The following is a 10,442-nucleotide window of genomic DNA, read 5'->3' as shown; positions in this document are numbered from 1 at the left end:
TTACATAATTTTTCTAGTGAAATTTTTGCCATGAGGCATCGCACAAGTATTCGTACTTGTGCATAATTTAAAGCTGGTGTTTATTCATTAAAATTATATTTGTGTGTTAATAATTAATTTCCGCTGCATGTTGTGTGCTCGTGTTAACAACACCAGAGCACAACACTAACTTCTGATACACACATTATAATAATGTTTTTATATTTATTTCCTGCACAACAACAATTCCTTACAGACTGCAATGGCGTAGGAGTGAAAGAGGATACTAAATTGAGAGCAGAGCAAATTTCAGACACAGTTTGTAAAAAATGATATTTTGGTGATCCAGGTAAGAGAAGTTCGATATTACCTGAACATCAACTATAGGTGTACGTTTAGTGTAAAGATGTATAACTTTTTCTCAACACAAGTTGTAACCTACTTGACGACTTCCTGCAGATCCCATAATTCTTCTAGTTTAAAAATGTATTGTGATAGGATTCTAGTGGCTGACATTTCAGCTTGACTAGATTAACAATCTAAATATTCGAGTTCTGATAGAAAATATCGGTTTATTTTACAAACAACCACCCTCATGTACCGGTTGCATATCTGACCTCAACAACTTGAATACACAACACAAGATCAAAGGTCCCTCGATATAAAGGTCTACAGAGGTAGGAACCATCAGTGAACTCGACAGATTCATGATCAAGCGCTCTGGACTCGACTTAAAACAACTATCAATAGGACGACTACCGAAAGAAGCAACGAAGTTCTCAGCTTTCCATCGACAGAATCCATATCATCTTTCTTGCCTTCGTCTGAAGGATGAAAAATATCATGCACAATCCCGGTGATTTTGTTAATCAGCTCCATGATTTTCGCTCTAGCGTTAACGAAAACCCAATCCATGATATCCTTCAATGGATTGGATCCATCGTCAGAGGCGGCCTCCGCGCTTTCCCTTACTTCGTTATCAACTGATCAATAAGATTAGAAATGAAATATGAGTTGCACCCAATTTACAGGGCTCCTATTCAGATTTCCTGTAGGCCAGTCACATTCAGTGCAAACGATTCAGACAAACCAACCTTGAGTAATGGAACCTCTGAGCTCCCTAACAACATCATTGTTCAAGACAGCATCCCAAACTGCTTTGTCGGATGATAAAGAAATCACCATCCTCTAAAACAAGTGTATCACAGATCAGTAAACCAAATCTAAAACAATAAAATCGAAACCTCTCTCGTTTGTATTGCGATTTTTGGCTGCAACTACTACGAAAGCTCTATGTGTATAAAAGACAGAAACTAGATAGTATTGATGAAGAACCTGAACAGAAGGGTCGGTCTGCAATAAATGGAAGGCATCATAAACTCTTTGTGATCCTCGAGGTTGCAACAGTTTAGAATGGCAGAGATCGGGGGACGGCTCGATCCAATCCGATTCAAGCTCCTCAGAAGATATACTCTTTATTATCCCCATGGGACTTCCATTTTCGTTGCGAAAATTCGTGCCTGAAGCGTCCGCAAGTTCTTCACTTGGATATCGTATGCCAGCAACCCTGGAGATAAATAACTCGAAACGTAAGCTCTATCAGTAGTTATTTGTATATCTAAAGACGAATGAGTGGCTAAATATCGTTGGTCAAAACTAAACCACGAGTGGAGCCTGTTTCTTCATTCATTCGTAACACTTGAAACCAAGATCTTATCTTTTTTCAAAGAAAAACGAGCCCAAGAAGCACACTAGATATATAAATGTCTCATTGGGGACATAAGGGCTGCCTAAAACAAAAAAAAAAGTTGAATCTTTCTGGTAATCTAAATCTCTAACTAAAACTAAACGTACATGCAAATTTTCAGTCATTAGTTTTCCCATTAGTTACCAATAAACTAATGAGAATGAAGACCAACTAACGATATATAATATCAAGAATTTATAAACCTGCAGCTTTCTTTCAAGAACTTTTAAAATTTTCAGAACCCTTCTGAATCAAACAAAGACATACAACAAATCCATTCTTATGAAATAATCAGAATTAAAATACTTCTTAAAAATAGGCAGATTCAAGAACTCGTACTGTTGAAGAGCAGAAACTGCATGCTGCACTTCATCTCTAGATGGAATAGTTCCAAACACAAAATCATCGTCAAACGCACGCGCCGCCCTTTCATATCCACCGCTTCCCTCCACAACCTCCCACTCCAAATCTTCATAATTAGGAGAAGGACAAGCTCCCCACGCGGGCACAGCCGCGCCGGAAGCAGCTGAAATAGGAAGATTTATCAGTGAAGAAAAAGGCGACGACCCATTACTGCTATTATTGGAAGAAGAATTAGAAAGGGCCAAATTTCTGTTCGGAGAGGATGGTTGCTTAATGCGAGACTTCTTCGTTTTCCTTGAACTGGAAGCAGAAACAGAGCCAGAGCCGGCGGAAGGCGAAAATGGTTCAGGCGGCGCGCCGCCGATGCCAGCCCTGACAGCTCTGTGGACGCTTCTGAGCATCCCGCCGCCTCCGCCGCTTCCTCCACCCATACTGCTCCCGCCACCGAATGACCTCCGCATGTTCTTATCTATATAGATTTGGTTTTTTGTCTGTAGCTTTGTGTTTACTCGCTATGCTGAGATTGAGAAGGTGACGCTGCATGGTGTTCGATTTTTTTGTGGATGTATGCATTTTGATGGCAGATTTAATTTTTCTTTTATTTATTTATTACAGGCGAGATTTATATTTTTATATAACTATATTTTAAAGTTTTGAAAAAAACCTATATTTACTCACAAAAATTAACACAAAAACACCCGTGAGACGGTCTCAATAATCAATTTCGTTGGTCGAATCTCTTATTTGGGTTATCAATAAAAAAATACTATTTTTTATATTAAGAGTATTATTTTTTATTGTGAATATCGGTAGGATTGACCCGTCTCACAAATAAAAATTCATGAGATCGTCACCTACTCAAAAATTAATTAGGGTAAGCAGAAATATTTTAGTGTACATTAGTGCACTCCCGCACGTGGTGCGTGCGTGCATGATGTTTTTTAGTTAATTTAATTTATATTTAAATAAAAATAATATCATAATTTTAAAAATTAACGAAAGATATACTATCATTTGAATTGATCATATTTATATGAAGATCATATCGTAATTTTAAATTTATCAAGGACTAAAGTACAATTTAAAATATTGATATAAAAAACAAAAGAAAAAACTAAAGTTTAGGAATTAATTTAGTTAATATTTTAATTAAAAAATACAGGTTGAATCTTGGACTTAATTTGGTGTAGGAATTAATTTAATTTGTTTATATTTCTAATTTGGCTTTCAAATTATTTTTGAAAGGTGAAAAAAAAAGTGGATTTTGACTGCATTTTTGAATGGGAAAATGAATTTAAACAGCTCCTATAATTGAGGATTTAAAATATCTTAATTCCTTTGGATTAATAATTTAAAATTAAATTCAAGATTGCAAATATATTTTTATTTGTTTGGATAAATATAGCTGAGGGTCAACCTAGTATTAATTGGGATAACTTTCAAATATTTCATTTGGATAGGTCTTTTATGATACGGTCTCACGAATATTTATCCGTGATACGGGTCAACCCTAATTTAAATTACTAGAATGAAACTAGAGTGAGTCTCATGTGAGACCGTCTCACGGGTCATAATCCGTGAGACGGCTCAACCCTACCCATATTCACAATAAAAAGTAATACTTTTAGCATAAAAAGTAATACTTTTTCATGGGTGACCCAAATAAGAGATCCGTCTCACAAATACGACCCGTGAGACCGTCTCACACAAGTTTTTGCCATGAAACTAAGGGAGGGTGTATTAATTCTATACTTTCAAAGACTTTTAATGAATTTTTTTTAAATGATGGACTTTTGTGGAGTTGATGGATTTTTATTGACTTTTATGGAATCTCATAGAATTGTAAAACAAATTTCATAGACTTTTATATACTTATTTTCAAGATTTTTGTTCATTTTTGTAAACTTTTTTATAGAATTATGTGAATGTTGTAGTTTATAATTGTGATTTATTTTTTATTAATTTTTTTAAAATAATTATTGCACATAGATAACATCTTCAATTTTAAATTATTATTTTTATTTATGAATGTAAATGAATTTACTTACTTAAAGTTAAATCAATTTAATTTGTGAAAAACGACAAATGAACTATCCAAGTTATTGAAATCAAAATTTCAATTCTTTATGTCAATTCAACATATTAATGAATAATGTTTTTATAAGTTCATAATAAAATTTTATTAAAAGAACACTCAAAACAATTGAGCTTCATTATCTAGTTCAATTTGAAATTCATCAAATTGACACTTCTTTCAAAGAAAATTGTGTAATATAGCACATGCCAATAAAAGCCCTGTTAGGGGGGGAAAAATACCGAATTTTCGATATACCGAGATTACCATAACAAAAAAATATTGAATTTGCTGAATTTTAAATATACCGAAGATTTCGGTACGGTAACAATATCGAATTTTTCGGTACGGTAACGATATCCAATTTGAAAATTTTGGTATATACCGAAATACCGGAAAAATATACAAAAATTTTAAAATATATAATATTTTAAAACAATAAATTATAAATTTTTTAAAAATGTAAGGTTTTTTTGGTTCCTTATACCAAAAATTTTGGTACAGTATCTGTGGGGACCCGGACACTAATCAAGTTCTTAATCATCATTGGGACTAATTAATCAATTATAAAACAAGGTCTAAATTTTTTTATTTTAAAATGCAGAACGTAGTGACATAAAACATACATATATACTTCTCAGTATATAAAAGTACAAATCATGTACCACATACATTTATTCAACTAAGGTTTAAACAGCTAATGTCAAGTGTCCAACCCTATCTCTAATCCAAGTCCGGAGCCTCCACTCTAATCACGATCTTTCTTCATCTCCTGGACCCTGATCTTGTCCCACCTGTTGTCATGTACACATACAGACAAGACAACAGTCGGATAACTCCGGTGAGAATAAATCTCAGTATAAATCAAAGAAACATGCAATCATATAAACAAATATAAAGCATGTAATCAGGTAACAGATATATGTATCAAAATCTGAAACATAAACAATCATAGACTGTCGACAATGCTCATAACTCTATCATTCAGACTAGACTCAATCCTAGTCTAGGGATCCCGGTTTCCAGATGTGGTGTTCCTATATCGAATTCCGTAATAGAAGGAATAGTAATTCCATTACTCGATATAACCAAATATGGTGTTCCTATATCGAATTCCGTAATAGAAGAATTCCAATCCTATTTACTCGATATAACCAAACATCCGGTGTCCCGACCTAGCCGTCATGGACTGTAGCTCTATCACTAATATCCTATCTTGAGACCTCGTGCAATGTGCCCGTGGCGATCCCGCCACTGTCAGGCACTTCCGTCCCAAGATTTCTACACTATCCTGTGACATCGTGCAATGTGCCCGTGGCGATCCCGCCACTGTCAGGCACTTCTTCACAAGATTACTCGTCTAATACTTGCTATCTATAATTCGAGAGAACAAGTACATCAGGAAAATCAATGCAATATCAATGTAATAAAGTAAAGTATGTGATATAGGGAAACTCAAGTCCAAACCGACTCAAGTCGATCTCCCAATACCACATTGACTTATACCTTTCTTTCGTCGGTTTCTGGCTCAGTCGAAGTCCTGAATTCACAGTCTGCCTGGCGTAAGGTATAAATCAATATACCCTAAAAATCCAGTCACAATTCAAATCTGTCTGGTATAAATCAATATACCCTAAAAATTCATAACAATTCCATAATCGATCTGTTTCTTAATCTGACTTCGATTCTACGATGTCTAACATATCAAGAACATCATATATGAATCCTATTCAATTCTGACAATAGCATAATTTCAAAGGATGTCAAAACGTAGCCAAACTTACGTCCAGTTGTAGCCTACGTCGATAGGATTACAGTACTGAAGTTGGATTCAAAATCAGACGGACGGATTTTTCACAAAAGGCGTAAGTATTTTCACGATACTTCCTCGAGGCTCTTCTCGATTTCCTCCTTCAGAATTCTGAGGAAAAGATGAAGGAGCTTTATATATATATTGCATGTAATTCATACGTGGCTTCTCCAGAATTTCGCTCATTTCAGGCGGCGCTCGGGCGGTGCTAAACTACCGCTCGGGCGCTTGCTCGGCGCTCGGGCGGTTAAAACTTACCGCCCGGGCGCGGGAGGTTCTGCCCTCACCCGTCCTCTTTGGCGCTCGGGCGGTCAAAAACTACCGCCCGGGCGCCACATCTTCTGTCCAAGACGTGATTCTATTGAACTTTGGCGCTCGGGCGGTCATTTCTTACCGCTCGGGCGCCACTAGTTCTGTCCAAAAATTGGCACCCTTCATATGTAATCTTATTCCATGTCCCGATTAACCCTTTCATATTCATATCAATTATAAATCAATAATTACAGATTACTAGGATTACCGTTCCGGGCATTACAGTATCGGTATGAATTTACTTATACAATAATTTAAGATATAAATTAACTAAAATTAAAGAAAATAATTAAAAATAAAATGTTATATAATAATTAATAAAAAATTAAATTTTAATTATGTTTTTAAAAAGTACAAATAAAAAGAAAAATATAGATGATTAAAAAATGAAAGTTTGTATTGAATTTGATAGATTTCTCAATGTATATCCAAATTTTTAGGTTGAATCAAAGACTTTTGTATATTAGGCTATAATTCTTGTACTTAATAGAATTCCATAGAGTCATTAAAAGTCTATTGACATTTTGAATATCTATAGACTTTTGTAGAGTTTTTAAAAGTCTAGTTTAAATAACACATGACTTTTTAAAATTCTACAAAAGTTTACATTGAATACCACTAAACTTTTATGGAGTATATAAAAGTCTAGTTTGAATACCTCTAGACTTTAAACTCCATAAAAATCATTAAAAGTCTATAACCAATACACTCCCTTAAAAGATTATAAGTCCTATTTGGAATAAATCTCGAATTAAAAGGCAATATAATTAGAAAAATGTTATACGTACATCATCGAGAGTTACGTATTGTATTTTAAATCATAAATTTCAAAATTAATATAATATTGAGTGAGTCTCATATAAGACCGTCTCACGGATCATAATATGTGAGACGGGTCAATCCTACCCATATTCACAATAAAAAGTAATGTTCTTAGCATAAAAAATAATATTTTTTCATGGATGAACCAAATAAAGAGATCTGTCTCACAAATACGACCCGTAAGACTGCAGAAAAAATATTATACATGTAAAGATCTCCTCGCCTAAAAAAATATAAAAAAGGTGAAATTTGTTGGAAACCAGGAAGGCCCAATGGATCAGCCCAGACAACAAAATATGGGCCATTTACGATAAAGCCCAAAATTACGTAACCCTAACATTTTTATTAAAACCCTGATTCGAGTGGTGGTTTCTGTTTACGCCACAGCAGCAACAATGGGTGCGTCTGAGGCTCTGAGCTGACCTTTACGAAACCGAATTTTCTTGTTTCGATTGCATTTTATAGATCAGTAACCTATATTGTTGTAGCTTCATCTGTTATTCTATTTGGAATTTTCTGTTTTAATGATTCATTTTTTTATGATTTGATTGCAGGTGCTTACACGTACGTATCGGAGTTGTGGAAGAAAAAGCAATCTGATGTTATGAGGTTCTTGCTGAGGGTGCGCTGCTGGGAGTACCGTCAGCTTCCGGCTATTGTTCGAGTCACTCACTCGACTCGCCCCGACAAAGCCCGACGCCTGGGTTACAAGGCTAAGCAAGTAAATGATTAGGTGGTTGATATTTTATATGTCAGATGATATTCTTGGGTTGTTACGTGGACGATATATGAATCGACTGAAGCATTGATTTGTGAAATATTTAATTTTTGATTTTTTATGGAATGCTTTGACATGCAATATATCCATAGTGATGATGTGATGGTGCTCGAAGTTGCCTGAATTAGTGTTTGTTGCGAAAAGTCCGACACCTGTGTTTTGCTTTCTTTGGTGAGTTTAAGATGTCAGTTGGTTTTCGTTTGTTTTGATGTGGGGGGTTGGGATAATTCATGGTACTGGCTTTATGATGCAGTTGCTTTTCTTGATTGTGTGATTTAGTGAATATGAAGGATTTTCTTATCGTTTCGATGGACTGTTGATAAATGCAATTGATCTACTTTTTTATTCTCCTCTACGATAAGATTGTGGCTTTCTTGGTAACCCTGGTAGATGTTTATGCTTCTTCACGTGTTGCTCTGTCGTATTAATGATATCTACTAGGGATATGTTATCTACCGTGTCCGTGTTAGACGTGGTGGAAGGAAGAGACCTGTTCCTAAGGGTATTGTGTATGGAAAGCCCACCAACCAGGGTGTTACACAGCTGAAATTTCAGCGCAGCAAACGTTCAGTTGCAGAAGAGCGAGCTGGAAGGAAACTGGGTGGGCTGAGGGTTTTGAATTCCTATTGGATCAACGAGGTCTGCATCTTTTATTTGTTAACATTTGAACCTCAACATTTCTCTTTGCATTAGCTACATAAAGCTTTTGTTTTGTCTTACTGCAGTAATTATGATAACTGAGCTTGCATGGGTGTGAACATTCTAACCATTCATTGACTATTAGACTACTTAGGTTGGCAATTTTCCCATGTTATACCTAATTGCGACGCATTCCTCCACCCCACTTTGAGAAAAGAATCAGAAACCAAAAACATTGATTGACCAATCTTAAGTAGTACAGCTTGGGCATGATATATCTATGTGGTGGATTTTGTAATTTGAGAAGCTAACTTGTGCCCAACTGACTTGTTTATTAACTAGTTATAGTTTTTGGTTTTTTTGTGCTTTGATGAAGATATCCGATCGTCTCATTTACTTAAAAGACTATGTTTTTTGTCCTTGTAAATTTCAGGACTCTACCTACAAGTATTTTGAAGTTATTTTGATCGATCCTGCCCATACTACAATCCGGAATGACCCAAGGGTTAACTGGATTTGCAATCCAGTTCACAAACACAGAGAACTGAGGGGACTTACCTCAGCAGGAAAGAAATACAGAGGTCTACGAGGGAAGGGCCACCTTCACCACAAAGCACGCCCTTCAAGAAGGGCTACATGGAAGAGGAACCAAACATTGTCACTTCGCCGTTATCGTTGATTTTCTTGTTATGTTTTGGTACTCCCACAGTAGACTTGAATCTTTTGACTCTGCGTCAGTAATTTTTAATTTTATTTGTTGAGCATGGAGTCTGTGTTTGGCTGAGAATTTGAAACCCTTCCGTTGCATTCCATAATTTTGAACTCTTTAAATTTATCTACTGTTTGAATTGAATGCCTTTTTTGTCTTTTGGTGGAAGCATTATGAATCCTTTTGCTTTTCCATTGATTAGTACTAACTAAATGCGACGACTATATTTCGACCCTGAGAAGGCTTAAACTTGGTATACCTTTTGGGAAATCAAACTGAGTTGAAGATTTGTTCCAACTTGTGAGATCTTGATGGTGTTTCATCTCCAGTCGATGACCAACCTGTCCGAAGGATCTACGCCGTTCTAAATTTTGGTGCCACTAAGTACGATGTTACACTTAATGTCTGGAAGAGAGCCTTAAGCTTAGAGTCTAATGTTCAAATGTCTTTACTATTATTGTACTTCAATAGATGTATTTTATTTCTCCAGCTAAATCACTCCATTTTGTAAAAGCCTTGGTTCCACACTAACTTCCTACTTGCATCGAAACAGACGCTAGACACAGGATCCGTAGTGAAACCCCCAAACTTTGTATCCCCGAGTTGGTGTGGTGCTGCACTTGCTCTTTTGATTGGGAACGAAACATCCGAAAAGAAACACGCAGGGTCATTTTTGCGTTTTATACTCGTGCAAATTATCAAGTTTAGAATCGGAATGCGCCATATAACCAACATTAGTGACTACGATTTAGATCTACATTATGCCTTCCAGGTACCAAACCAACAATTATAGATATTGAATAACGTAGACCAAAGAAAGAACATCACTTGACTAGTGGGTCTCCTCCATATGGGCTGTCCTCCATGTAAGAAATAGTCACCAACGATACACACAAAAAAATCATGGCTAATTATGAACTTTGAAAACGTGGGTGCGGATAGAAAGTGAGTGGCAGTAAGATTAATGATGAAAGATAAAGACTAGAGGGTCTTTGACGAGTACCCAATTAAGCCAAAAAAGTCACACTAAGTTGAAAAAGATTTCAATCTTGGGATTTGAGTAGTTTGCTTGAAAGGGTGGACTCCTTAGTGCTTTCCTTTTGTACATCTGGCTTTCCCTTCCAGATGCAGGAATGTTTTGGGTTGTGTGTGTGTTTGTGTATAAATGAAGGGGTAACTTCTTCATATCATTGCATATGTTAATATATC

The 10,442-nt window shown here is 35.8% G+C and overlaps 2 protein-coding genes across 2 annotated transcripts; one reads left to right on the top strand and one right to left on the bottom strand.

The window, feature by feature from the left end:
* Positions 1-474: 474 nt before the first annotated feature.
* On the bottom strand, positions 475-2,653 carry LOC140841099 (uncharacterized). The gene is made up of 4 exons (XM_073208296.1): positions 2,066-2,653; positions 1,315-1,546; positions 1,074-1,167; positions 475-962 (listed from the first exon to the last, which is right to left on the bottom strand). Exons 1-4 carry the CDS (start codon positions 2,548-2,550, stop codon positions 691-693), a joined length of 1,083 nt encoding a protein of 360 aa, XP_073064397.1. The 5' UTR covers positions 2,551-2,653; the 3' UTR covers positions 475-690.
* A 4,787-nt stretch (positions 2,654-7,440) lies between these two features.
* LOC140841098 (large ribosomal subunit protein eL15) lies at positions 7,441-9,377 on the top strand. The gene is made up of 4 exons (XM_073208295.1): positions 7,441-7,506; positions 7,662-7,828; positions 8,327-8,524; positions 8,958-9,377. Exons 1-4 carry the CDS (start codon positions 7,503-7,505, stop codon positions 9,201-9,203), a joined length of 615 nt encoding a protein of 204 aa, XP_073064396.1. The 5' UTR covers positions 7,441-7,502; the 3' UTR covers positions 9,204-9,377.
* The last annotated feature ends 1,065 nt before the right edge of the window (positions 9,378-10,442 follow it).

This window comes from Primulina eburnea, chromosome 9 (assembly GCF_022965805.1).
Source record: "Primulina eburnea isolate SZY01 chromosome 9, ASM2296580v1, whole genome shotgun sequence".
NCBI classification, from domain to species: Eukaryota; Viridiplantae; Streptophyta; class Magnoliopsida; order Lamiales; family Gesneriaceae; genus Primulina; species Primulina eburnea.
Note: the sequence above shows the minus strand (reverse complement) of the source record. Positions and strands in the feature narration are given on the sequence as shown.

Excerpts from the sequence above, each read along its gene's own strand:
- LOC140841099 (XM_073208296.1), bottom strand. The coding sequence starts at position 2,550 with ATGCGGAGGTCATTCGGTGGCGGGAGCAGTATGGGTGGAGGAAGCGGC. Across the intron at positions 1,547-2,065 it reads GCAGTTTCTGCTCTTCAACA|GGTTGCTGGCATACGATATC; the intron begins GTACGAGTTCTT and ends ATTTATCTCCAG. Across the intron at positions 1,168-1,314 it reads AGACCGACCCTTCTGTTCAG|AGGATGGTGATTTCTTTATC; the intron begins GTTCTTCATCAA and ends CACTTGTTTTAG.
- LOC140841098 (XM_073208295.1), top strand. Across the intron at positions 7,829-8,326 it reads TGGGTTACAAGGCTAAGCAA|GGATATGTTATCTACCGTGT; the intron begins GTAAATGATTAG and ends GATATCTACTAG. Across the intron at positions 8,525-8,957 it reads ATTCCTATTGGATCAACGAG|GACTCTACCTACAAGTATTT; the intron begins GTCTGCATCTTT and ends TGTAAATTTCAG.